Below are 12172 nucleotides of genomic sequence, written 5' to 3' on the forward strand. Positions count from 1 at the left end.
GAGAGGAGTGACGTACATGTGTGATTTGAAAACGAGGCAGGATATGACCAAAGCGTGGCGTGTCTTGCTAACTATCGTTTTACACGCTTTCCCTTCTATCCTTGAATCGAAGCATTTTACTTCGCCAGGAACTTACAATGGCGGACCAAGGATGTAAGTAGTTTTTAATGCTTTTTAGAGTACTTGATTGCCAAATCTTCATCAAATATTGGCGAGAGAAGACGTATTTCACAAGCTCGCATGTCGCCCGAAATCACCCAAGCTTTCCATTGTCACGCTTGCGAATTGCTAATACTATGCTTTAAAAATTCCTGTAATTCATGTAAGAGAAACATATAAATTATGGCTAGAGGGAGTTATTTAGTGTGTACTTTTTATGATCGACATCTAAAGCCAGAAGCTCTCACTTCTAATGGCAAGGTGGTCATTCTGTTTAGGGTACTCAACGCAAGATTGTCAAACGTCTGGAAGCATGCTGCTTATATTGTAAAAGTAGTGGCTCTATAGCCATCATTAACATAGGAACAGGTTGCACGAGTATCCCAAAAGAGTGTCTGACCAAAAGCACGATCAGGGTTGCCGAATAAAACCGTCGGCTGGCAAAAATTTCATCCAGTGGTACTCGAAATTTGTTTTTTGCTCAACGATTCCACAATTTGTATGAGATGAAAATGAGTTTCATCTTTTGAATTTGAAGGTGACTCTATCACGTTTGAGGACTTTTTACTTGGCACCAGATCAACAAATCACTAGACTTTTATCTATTATCGTTTACTTGACACTGACTAGTTGGTTACTGTTAGTTTCAATCTCTCTCTCTCTCTCTCTCTCTCTCTCTCTCTCTCTTATTGTTTGCGCTTGCACTCAGTCTATTGTATTAAAATACTGGTGTTTTTTTTTTTTTTGTCAGATGGGGGTGGATATGGTCAGAATAGTGGGGCAGCAATGTATGGCGGAACAGGAGGTTCTAGGTAAGACACGTAACCCTTTCACCCCAGAAAGTGACTAGCATCTAATTGACTGCTACCTAGATTCTCCTCATCAGCTCCTTTGGATTTGTATGGAGAACAGCATGGAGAGTATGCTTATTAATATTATGATGTAAAGAGTTGAAATGATGTTGTAATGTTTAAAGAGAAGACCAGTTCATATAAAAATCTAGCTTGCCAGAAGTGATTGCCAACTAAAGACGTTCGGGAGTTTGTATAAATTCCCTTTGTTAATTAATACCATAGGAAATTAGTAAAGAGGAATATGCAGACAGATATTATGAGATGAAATATCAGGTATTTCGTCTTGCTGTAAAATCTTAGGGTCTATGGTCTAAATCTTCACAGTGACTTACACTTTGTTTTTGTCGTGAACGATCTCACAATAAATAATGATGCTCCAATAGTCGATAATAAACTTTAGTTTTTCTTTTTTCTTCTCGTTCTCAATAGATATCTCCCAGTAAAACTACAAGATTGATTGTGTAATTCTATACGAAAGGGTTCAAGGTTTAATAACTTCTGATCACATTTCTATTTCCCGCAATGTAATGCTGTTGTCGGTGACGTGTTTATTCCATGTTTATGTAGCATCTCTCTACAATTGAGACCCTTGATTAAGAGAAACTTTGATAGCCAGACATATCATGTGAGAAATAGATGTCAATTCTTTGAAGTCCTACCCCCTCATTTAATGCCATGATAACTACAGTAGTGCATGTTGCAATCTGTTTTTAACACTTCTGTTTCAGTTATGGTGGAGCTCAAGGTTACCAATCTGGTGGCTACCAAGCTCCTACCAGCTCTTATCAGTCAACTGGTTACCAGGCCTCAGCTCAAGGAGGAACTCCAGCATATAGTGCAGCAACTGGGTACCAGACTTCCACAACAGGCTATGCAGGCTATCAAACAGACAGCAGCTCAGGTGGTTACCAGCAGGCATCTTCAACACAGTACCAGGGGTATGGACAGCAACCTCAGAGTGGTAGCTATTCACAGGCCAGCGGAGGATCTAGCTACCAACAACCACAAGGATACCAGCAGAGTGGAGGCTATCAATCTGGTGGTCAAGGTGGTTATAGCAGCAACCAGAGCAGTGGAGGTGGTTACCAAGGTGGTGGGTATCAAGGTGATAGTGGGCGCAGTGGTGGTGGATATGGACAACAGGGCTCTTCCTATGGACAAGGAGGAGGCGGCGGCTACGGAGGAGGAAGAGGGTAGGTTCTTATTTTCATTCTATCACCTAAGCTTTTACCAATTACTATACAGATGTCTCAATGAGGTCCTCTCATTCTTTGGGTCAGATTAAAAAAGTCCATACCTTTTTGTCAGAACTTTGCATGTTGGAGGCTGGGGCTGGTGTGCATTCTTTTAATTGTTGTTCTAGCTCAACACTTCCTCAGAAATTTGTCACAGCAGTTTAAATTAATCATAGCATTTCTTAATGATACTGGCTATGGAAAAATGTAAAACTTCAAGTTGTTATGGAACTTCTGTTGCTTTAAATTTATTGGTGAATTTGGTCCCTGGTTTAGTAGTACCAATAATTCAGTTGGTTAAGATTTTTGAACAAGAATAACCCCCTCCATGTGTTATTGAATAATTAGGGGAAAGCAAAGAGTTGGATTTGGGTATTAAAATATTTGCATCATGTAACTGGTTACTGACCATCAATTGTGATGATTACAATCACAGGTACCTGTGCTCTTTGGAGCAAAATGTTTTGTAGCAAACTGTAACATTTCACTCTTACACATAGTCACATAGTTGTTGCTAATGATAGGAATATCTTTGTCATAGTTAACTGTCTTTATATGGTGTACTTAAGAAACTTTGTGTGGGTATCAATAAGGGAGGGGGGGGAGAGAGAAGTTTCAGGAGAAACTGTGATGTTGCATTGGTGGGGGGCATTGCAAGATAATTTTATTTTATCTATTGAGTTAATAATGAAAATTTGCCTCCATAAAGGGTTGCTTAAGCTGACGTTTTGCGCAGGTGCCCAAAAATGTCAAATTGAAAAGATTTACTGTAAGGATTTGTGTTCAGGGAAAGAATTCGTAAATACTGCAGGGTTCTACTTTGTCTCTATTGTTCTGGGAGAGATAGGCCTTGAAGAAATAAAAAAAGTAATAAGGAGGGTTGTATGTTATAAAAATGGTACACAAGATATTTCCATGGTCTTGGGCCCCGTCCACACAAAGACGATTGTAAACACAAACGCTAGTAAATGCAAACTTTTTTATGCGTTTAGGCCTTCCATCCACACAAAGACGATGAAAATGCTCACCGTAAACGCATAAATTCGAAAACGCTCTCCAAAGTGGATAAATTTGAAAACGCCGTTTATGCGTCTTCGTATGGACGGTCGTAAACATATATTTTCGTAAAGGCTGTGAAAACGCTGACGTCAGATGTCAGCGCCAGTCTCTTTTATCGAGTGCGTTTCCAACATGGTGTACACACGAGTGTTGAGCTGTGTCGTGCTTGCGCTTATTTCAAGCATAAATGTGAGCATTCAATTGAATCATGCAATAATCGATATACAGGAAAACTACAAAAGCAGAAGACTAAACCTCTCAAGATTGTTATCCACAACTACAAGCAGTTTTACTTGAGTAAAACGACTTAGATGCAGACGTGAGAGCAAAGAGAGAAGATTCTGGACCAGACCAGGTCGACATTTTTCTTCTCTCTCGATCACAACAAACGCACGTGGTGACTTTACAACATGGGCGCTAACAGTTGATAACAAGGCGCTGAAGCAAAGATACACATTAATGCGTTTACGAACGTTTTCGTGTGGACGGGTGAAAACGCTACGTAGACGATGATCGTTTTCGTGTGGACGGAGATAAAAATATGCGTTTACTAGCGTTTCCGTTTACAATCGTCTTCGTGTGGACGGGGCCTTGGTCAGTTATAGCAGGGAGGGCTATTTCCAAATTGGCTAGGGCTTCCAAAACATTTCAAGTACATGAACACTCGTCTTCAGGGTTACATGTACATCACCAGTTCCCTTTTTGGTTAGTTAAGGTCCTATGTTAGACAGTGGTGTCCTTGATGAATCTTGAAGTAAAAGTTACATATGAATTTTGAATACAGGATCTTGGGAAAAGACTGGGCCTAATCCAAGTAAAAGACTATTAAAAGGAGTTGGTCACTGATTCATTTAACATTCACTTAAAAATGACAGACTCATACAACCCATGTATGGCTTCAGTGGGTGGTAGTAAAGTTTAAGCACAGCTTGTCAGAATACTCAAGTCAAATTGGGGGATGGAATAGAATCCTTTTCAGGGGGGGGGGAGGTTTAGCAGTACCCTAAGGGCCTGCCAATAGAATAAGCTTGGAGAACAGTGTAAAATTTCTCCCTACCTTTGAAAAGTATACCATATGCAATGATGACTCTGACTGAGTTAGAAGATTCCAAGCAGGAACCCCTAAAAAATGAAAAATTATTTTCGAATGTGCTGAAAATTCTACTCTGGATGCAGCCGTGTTGAATCATGCTTGTCACTTACCCGTGACATGACAAAGTCTTAATCTGAGTTTTCCATCTCTTGCTGATCTATTTGAAAGGTGAGAGCTGCTCAAAAGGGCATTCTTCACTCGAATGTAGATTTTTTTGTAATCGGAGAAGCAGCTGTTGATGTACTGAGTAATTTGGCTTTGCATATGTGGCCAGATTACCTAGTTGTTTTCAAAAATTTTTAGCACATTTGAAGAGAATTTTAGAATGATTAAGTTATTTTTTGGAATTCCAATCAACAACAGTAATAGGGGAGTTCTAAAATATACTTTTTATAATGGCGTAGAAATAGAAAATGTCATGGTTTCAAGCACTCCTCCTTTAATGATGCATCAATGGCAGTAAACTTGACACTTTCAATAAGCTACTGTTCTTGACTAAGTTTTAAATGCACGTAAAACTTATCCCTTTCACTCCCAAGACTCATCAGTAATCCTCCTTACTGTCTGCCATACAACCCCTATAATTTTAGTTTGGAGAATGTGGTATTGGATCAACTAAGAATCCCCTAATGGACTTTTTTTTTAAATGCTCATCACATCTCTGTTTGATATTGTGTAACCACTGTAAGGAGAATTTCTGTGTGGGTCATTCATGGGAGTTAAAGGGCTAATAAAATCATTCATAAGTATTGGTGTTTGCTACTAAACTGGTTGATTGAGGTACTGTGGTACAAGGCAGTGTCCTCCTTCTCTTGATCATTGAATTCATTTACTGGTACTATACACAGCGGTGGCAGAGGAGGTAGCCGACCGGGTGGATACAATAGTAATATGGGTTATGGTAAGTCACGTGATGCAGACACTCTCTCTGTCCTGCAGTTTTATAACATGCTGTCTGTGGTGTAATTCAATCACTCCGCCAGCCGGTCGGCTAACAAAGCTGGTGTTATCATTGGTCAAAACACCGAGTTTAATCTCATTTGGTATAAGAAAGTGTTAAACATCCCTCAACTTGGTTGGTTATTACTCACAGCTAAATTTAGTCCATGTGGTTTTGTTAACGGAAGGCATCATAATCTAAACTATTGGGTAATATTCCAATTTTGAATCGGAACACAATGGTTTTGGTATGATCTTAAAATTTATGTCCTCCAGGTATATTTGAATTAGAAACTTACAAAAAGGTTCTTCAAGGGAAACTGGTCAAAATTATGGGTTCCCAAAATGACCTCTGATATTAGCTTGCGTCTTGATCACTGAGCTCCGGAGTTCTTGTGTACTTCGTGCGTGGTAGTAAACATTTGCTTGGTTGTATTATTTCAAAACTGTTGTCAAGGATTGTAACAAGTCTTGACAATTTTTTTTTTTTGTTAACTAATGAGAAGTGTCTGATTGTAGCATTTTTATTTAATCTTACATGTAAAACTCTCGTAAGATGTAGTAATAAAGGATTTATGCAACTATCACTGAACATTGCAAAAAGGGGTTTTTATGTGGGAATTGTTTGTCACACATAGAGGCGCATGACAATTTCCACCCACAAGACTTTCTAACGGTTTTTGTCATATCAGGTAGATAGTCGAACATAATCTACAATTCTTCAAGCAAGGTTAAAAATGTGATTTTAAGACATCTTGAACAATATTTTTTTCGTGGTAGTATTTGAGAACCAAGCAAGTTTGTTAAGTGAGTTGTAAGAAAGTTTGACTTCTCTGCCTCCAAAAGTGGATTGTGATCCACCAAACCTACTTGAGTGTCAAAAATTATGAAAGTCGTACTGGTGGGGAAGAAAACATGCACATGTACTCCAGGATTCACTGAAACTTAAGGCTTCTCAAAGCACTTTCAAGGTTTGCATTACAAGTAGTTCTGTGCTTTAAGAGGCCTGGCGAAAAATGGCTCTTTATATCATTGGTATGAACAAAACTAGAAAACCAGGGCTGAGCCTTTGTGATTGTGTTTTTTAATTGGTGTTCAAATTGTGGACCGTGAAGTGTTTTCCTTAATCCAGTTATCCAGTGGCAGAGGGTATTTTTTGGTCAGCCTTAAAATTCTTCTTTATTGTAGTGACCCTTGTTACCCAGTGGTGTCCTTGCTGCAAACCCTCCCATAGATCTTCTCTCAGAACTTTGTCCTTCCGGTTTTTTTTAGTCACAGCAAGTGGTGATCACATAGAGCTGTAAATGACTATGGGTCAATTTCAGACTAAAACTGGCAAACGATGGACAAAATCTGAACAGCACATGCAAATTTTTTATCCAACAAAGATTAAATTAGATGTATGACAACAATTCTGATAGAAAGGGCATTTTCTGGAGACAAGAACATGATTTTTTTTTTTAAAAAAAGGGGTTGTAATGAAATGGGGGATCACATTTCTGTTTTGTCCAAGAAATATAGAGATGTTGTCAGACATTTGTCCTTTGCAGCTTTATCATGACCACAGACCTGTTGAGTGTTTGACTGGTGTAGATGAAAGTTATCCTAATATGCTCTTGCATTATTATGATAGCTTGTATTGTTTCTTCAATTTTACTAGCTCAAATGTTGAGGGAACATGGCATAGTACACAATGTTTGTCATAACAAATAGTATCTAAATTTTCAGTGCTCTTGTCTTGACTAAGTGGTCCTCTTTGTGCTTTTTTCCAAGGTAACTCTTCTAGTGGTCCGCAACAAGATCCAGGTGGGAGTTTTTCCTAATTGATGTAATTACCAAGATTACTGTTGTACCTATTGACTGAGTGTACTCATTCTGTACAGTGATAGGGTTGCATCACCCCCAATGGAACTAAGAGAGCTTCTTTGTTTTGACTTTGCAGGAAAAGAGTATGAAACGGATCAGGTTTTCATTTCAAATCTCCCCTCTAATGTAACAGAACAGGACATCAAAGACCTTTTTGGCTCCATTGGTATAATAAAGGTAACCTTTTAAAATAGGATAAGGCACTCAGTTTGTTTAAGTTATTTTGCTAAAGCAGAAGAAAAGAGGTCTCAGGAAGTGCAACTGATACTGATCTAGTGATTTGAATAACAAAACCATCCACTCATCAAACAATTGAGATTAGTGAAGGAGACTCAGTGGCATAGAATGATAAATACCAATTAGGAAAAGCTGCTACGAGATTAATAATTAAATCTATATAACAATGAAATTATGAGCTCGAGATTTCTGTCATGCATAGACAGGGTTCGCACAGGTCCTGGAATACCTAGAAAGTCCTGGAGTTTTATTTTGACATTTGCCAGGACTGAAAAAGTCTTGGTAAAAGACTTCAAGTCCTGGAAAGTCCAGGAAATCTGCTTAACTGAAGCAATAAAGTTTCAGAATTGACATAAATAAGAAATGCATGTAGATTGTTGGGAGAAGTTATTTTGAGATCTTGGAAATGAAAGGGTTTAAGGTGAAATTTGGAGCCCTGGAAAAAACAATCTTGAGTCCTTGAAATTTGTTTCTGAAAGAGAGTATGAACCCTTCATGTAAAATTCAAGAGCAATTAGTTTTCTCATTTTAGTATAAATCTTCTAGTTAGTCAAAACTTAAAACAACAATACAGGCTCACATTTATATATATTTTGTTTATAATGGCACACTGTTGGGTTAATCTCTCTGCTCGCTTTCTGTCACAAAATAGAAAGGGAATAGCATAGCCAATCAGACTGAACTATTTGTGATAGACTGTTAGCAGATTCATATTATTAGATTACATTAGTGTAGTATAAAATGACAGGCTGGGGCAGTTACTATGACATCATAAATTTGGCTAAAGATGGTATATTAAACTTGCTTTTGGCTATTGCACTGTCAATTTCTGTAGTTGAGTTTTCATTTTGCTCCTAAACTACCAACATTTAAAAACTTTTCTTCAGATTGACAAAAAGACAGGCAACCCTAAAATCTGGATATACAGACATCCTGATGGTACTCCAAAGGTAAAAACCAAGTCTACATTACACTTGCCAGTTATTGTTGTTTTGAAAAGAGCTTATGTAGTGATTTCAGGCAGTTAATGATTTATAATATACAATAATTTTTTTTACTTCAGGGAGATGCTACAGTTACTTATGATGATCCACCAACAGCTGGTGCTGCTATCAGCTGGTTCAACGGTAAATTGAGTTACTTGTTAAGCCAGTTGTGATATAACTGAGGTCATTTTATAGTAATGTATTGTGCATCCTTGCAGTACATGATATCATGAAAGATTGATTTGCTGTAATTAATCCACATACTCCAAATTCTTCTCTATACATTTCCTTTGGTATTGACAAGGACAACCCATTTCACATTCAAAGCTTCTTAGTTTGGTGATCATTTCCTTTATTCTCATGGTCTAAATGAATTTTATTAAAAACTGGATCATTGGATAATCCAATTCAAGACTTTTTATTGGCTTAGCCACTATGGTATATGAGCCAATATACCATAATCTACAAATATGGTAAGCGTACGCATTAGCTTGAAATCAAAAGGAAGCTAAAAAAATTAAGATTTGGTAAGGTTTGTCTAATATCTTGGGGGCATTTTTAATAAAACAATTATTCCACTTGCGTTTGTTGGATACGAGATGATTATAGCCAACTTGGCGCTACGCGCCCCATTGGCTATCTATCATCTCATATCCAACGCCTGCTCGTGGAATAATTGTTAAATTCTGCATGTACAGAGAAATTAGATGCTGGCCACTCTAAGGGTGAAATTGTTAGCTTTTCTTTTTGAATAGAGCTTGTCTGAGAGGTGAAGCATCATTTTCTTAGGACTGATTTTACTTATCTATTATTTTTTGCATTCTTTGATTCATATTTTAGGAGTGAAGTTCTTTCTGTAAAATTAATTTCCTCATAATGTATAGGAAAAAATCGTGCGAAAAAACTTGGGAAAATGGTGTCTCTGGGAAACAGAATCTTAGTTCATAGAAAATAGATTTGAAAATTTGACATACTACAGTGATGCACTGACTTCAATTTAAAGGAGATGAATGTCTGGAATCTACTTCAGTGGAAATCAAATGTTGGGATTTATTCATTGTTGGCATTGTCTCTTCAGGTAAAGAGTTTCTTGGACAGGCAATCAAGGTTGAATTTGCTGAGAAGAGAGTTCCCAAAGGAGGCTTTGGTGGACGTGGGGGAGGAGGACGAGGTGTGACCTCTTTTGTTATCATTCATTTATTTATATAGTTTGGGGTTGTTGTAATAAAACTGTGGTTGTTATATGATAAGTTTTCAATCAAGTATAGAAAATAATACTGGAGTGGGTTGTTTTTCATTACTTTTGCTTTCTGATTGGTCCAGGAAACAAGCGCTACTCTCTTAACCAGTCATAATCGAGAATAGATCCCGTTGCAAGCAGCAACTTATTTATAGTCTTAGTTCTCATTGGCTCTTTCTAATATTCCCTTTGCTCTGAATGGCCATTAAGATAACTTTGGTTTTCAACTAAAAGGAAATCTGCCTGCCCCCACACACACTCATTAGTGCCACACTGAAAGCAGATGATTGTTGTCAATTTGGCTCAGACTAAAGTCACCCTTACTTCTGTTCTCAAAGACCTTGAGTTATTTTTAGAAAGATAAAACAAAATTTCCAAAGTCATTCAACTTTTTCACTACACAGGAGGTCCTCGTGGTGGACGTGGTGGTGGTGACAGACGTGGTGGTCGAGATGATCGTGGTGGTGGCGGCGGAGGAGGAGGAGGAATGGAAGCTCGTGCTGGGGACTGGGACTGCCCATCGTAAGTGGAGTGTTCTACGTGATGGGCATTTTCAAGACTATGTAACAATTATTCACTGAAGGGGAAGTGAATGCTGTTGAATAATTCCTAAGGCTTGAGGCAAATAATTGTTTTAGTATAGTTGCTCATGAGCTTTCAAATTAATTGTTGTAAGTTCCTTAAATGAAGAAAGTATTGCACATTTTTTGTGCAAGTTTTTGTCTTGCTTCTGGTTGGTTCATAGAGAGATAAGTGGTCAACCTTGTATCTTGTTCAAATTCACAATCATTGAATCCAATCTTTTGTGCATGCATTTTGGAAAGCTATTTTTTCTTTAAGTGAGAAAGTTATTCAAAAGGTTATGAATAGATACTCAAGTGGGTTTTTTGGTTTTGTTGTTTTTGTTTTTCTGGTCAGATGTGGAAACCTGAATTTTGCCAGGAGAGACACTTGCAATCGATGCCAAACACCAAGATCTGGTGATGGTGGTGGGGACGGTAATTATGTTCAATGTTGATCATGTTTGTGTGTTTTTGTTATCTCCTTGCAGATATTTTTTACAAGTGATAAATTGTCACAGCAGGTGTCCAAGGTATGATCTGATGTTAATTTCCTTGTCTTTTGCTGCAGGTGGTGGTGGATATGGTGGAAGAAGTGGTGGAGGTGGTAGAGGAGGCTGGGGCGGAGGCAGAGGTGGAGGCAGAGGTGGGGGACGTGGTGACAGAAGAGGTGGACGAGGTGGTTATGACAGGTAAGATACCGAGTACAGTTTGAAAGATAATTTCCACCTTTGCCCTCGAAAATTAGAATGCATGATCTCTATACTGTTCGCTTAACATTTCCATGCTACAAATAAGGAAAACTTGTTTAAAGATCAAGAGCTTAATAAATTGGTGATCATTTCTTTTAGAGAGGGGGGGGGGGGTCCTAGGGGTGATACTGTCAAGAGAAATTAGGAGGCTAGTCACAACCAGGGGTTGAAGGGCTAGGCTGAAAATAATAACCAAATAAATGAAATAAGGAATTGCTTGCCTGCCCTCAGATGGCTGCATTTTGAATTAAGAAGGAGGGAGCTAAATGTTTATCACATGTATTTTTCCTTCCACACACTATTTTTTCTCACACAGCAGTTACAGATGGAAAGTCAAAGAATATTTTGTTCTGAGTGTGATGTGATGTTTTCAATTCTTCATTCATTCCATGTTTGATTTGAGAGAGAGAAAAGCCACAGATATACACAAACATGTTTTGTTTAGATTAAAATCACATTAATTGGGTTTTATTGTTCTTTTTTGTATTTGCAGACAAGGGATGAGGCAAGAGCGAAGAGACAGACCATATTAATCGAGTTACCATTTATTATCTACTAGTGGAACCTCTAGAAGATCACATCTTGTCATCAAACATGAACCTTCCATTTGAAAACTTATTGCACTGCAATGTTGACTATGTTGTTTGTAAATTATTTGTTTTGTATGGAGAAGTACTGTAAGATTTCGTCGTTGAAATAAAGTTGTGTGCTGCACTTTTCTCTGAGCAATTTTTTATGCTGTTTTTATCTTAATATGTGGAAAATCTTGCGATTTAAAAGTTGTTTCTTTACTTGTTTAGGCTAAATTATGCCTCACTAAAAGAGTAGCCAAAATTAATCATTAAAAACCCTCAGCTGTGTTACTCTAATCTGATGAAAATAATATGCAGAATTTCAGTTTGTGCATTTGTAAAAGCACCTTAAAGCTTTCTGACATCTTAGCCCTGGCCCTTTTACTGACCTTAACTTGTGCACAATGTATGGAATTCAGTATGTTACCCCTGGTATTAGGGGTAACATATGGTGTGGTGGCTGGTTACAGTTTGTTCCAATCTGGATTGTCTTCACAACTCTACCTGGTGTCATTTTAGGCTTTTCAGTCACTTCTGTGAGGGTGAGCCATGTCTGCAGGGAATTTGGGTCAGCACAGAACAGCAGTAAACAGAATAATCTTCAACATGTGCATGTTCAT

The 12172-nt window shown here is 38.0% G+C and overlaps 1 protein-coding gene across 2 annotated transcripts; it reads left to right on the forward strand.

The window, feature by feature from the left end:
• LOC111322641 (uncharacterized) lies at nucleotides 1-11694 on the forward strand. 2 transcript variants are annotated; one of them, XM_022925772.2, is made up of 13 exons: nucleotides 1-153; nucleotides 911-971; nucleotides 1742-2206; nucleotides 5249-5301; nucleotides 7113-7145; nucleotides 7282-7382; nucleotides 8330-8392; nucleotides 8506-8569; nucleotides 9507-9599; nucleotides 10073-10190; nucleotides 10587-10666; nucleotides 10800-10920; nucleotides 11474-11694. In XM_022925772.2, exons 1-13 carry the CDS (start codon nucleotides 138-140, stop codon nucleotides 11511-11513), a joined length of 1308 nt encoding a protein of 435 aa, XP_022781507.2. In that variant the 5' UTR covers nucleotides 1-137; the 3' UTR covers nucleotides 11514-11694. The 2 variants fall into 2 exon arrangements, with proteins under 2 accessions (XP_022781507.2, XP_022781508.2); XM_022925773.2 differs by lacking the exon at nucleotides 5249-5301 and having other exon boundaries at nucleotides 17-153.
• Nucleotides 11695-12172: the final 478 nt, after the last annotated feature.

Source organism: Stylophora pistillata, chromosome 13, assembly GCF_964205215.1.
Source record: "Stylophora pistillata chromosome 13, jaStyPist1.2, whole genome shotgun sequence".
NCBI classification, from domain to species: Eukaryota; Metazoa; Cnidaria; class Anthozoa; order Scleractinia; family Pocilloporidae; genus Stylophora; species Stylophora pistillata.

Coding starts and splice junctions, on each gene's coding strand:
- LOC111322641 (XM_022925772.2), top strand. Junction 7,383..8,329: donor GCTCCATTGGTATAATAAAG/GTAACCTTTTAA, acceptor ACTTTTCTTCAG/ATTGACAAAAAGACAGGCAA. Junction 8,570..9,506: donor TGCTATCAGCTGGTTCAACG/GTAAATTGAGTT, acceptor TTGTCTCTTCAG/GTAAAGAGTTTCTTGGACAG.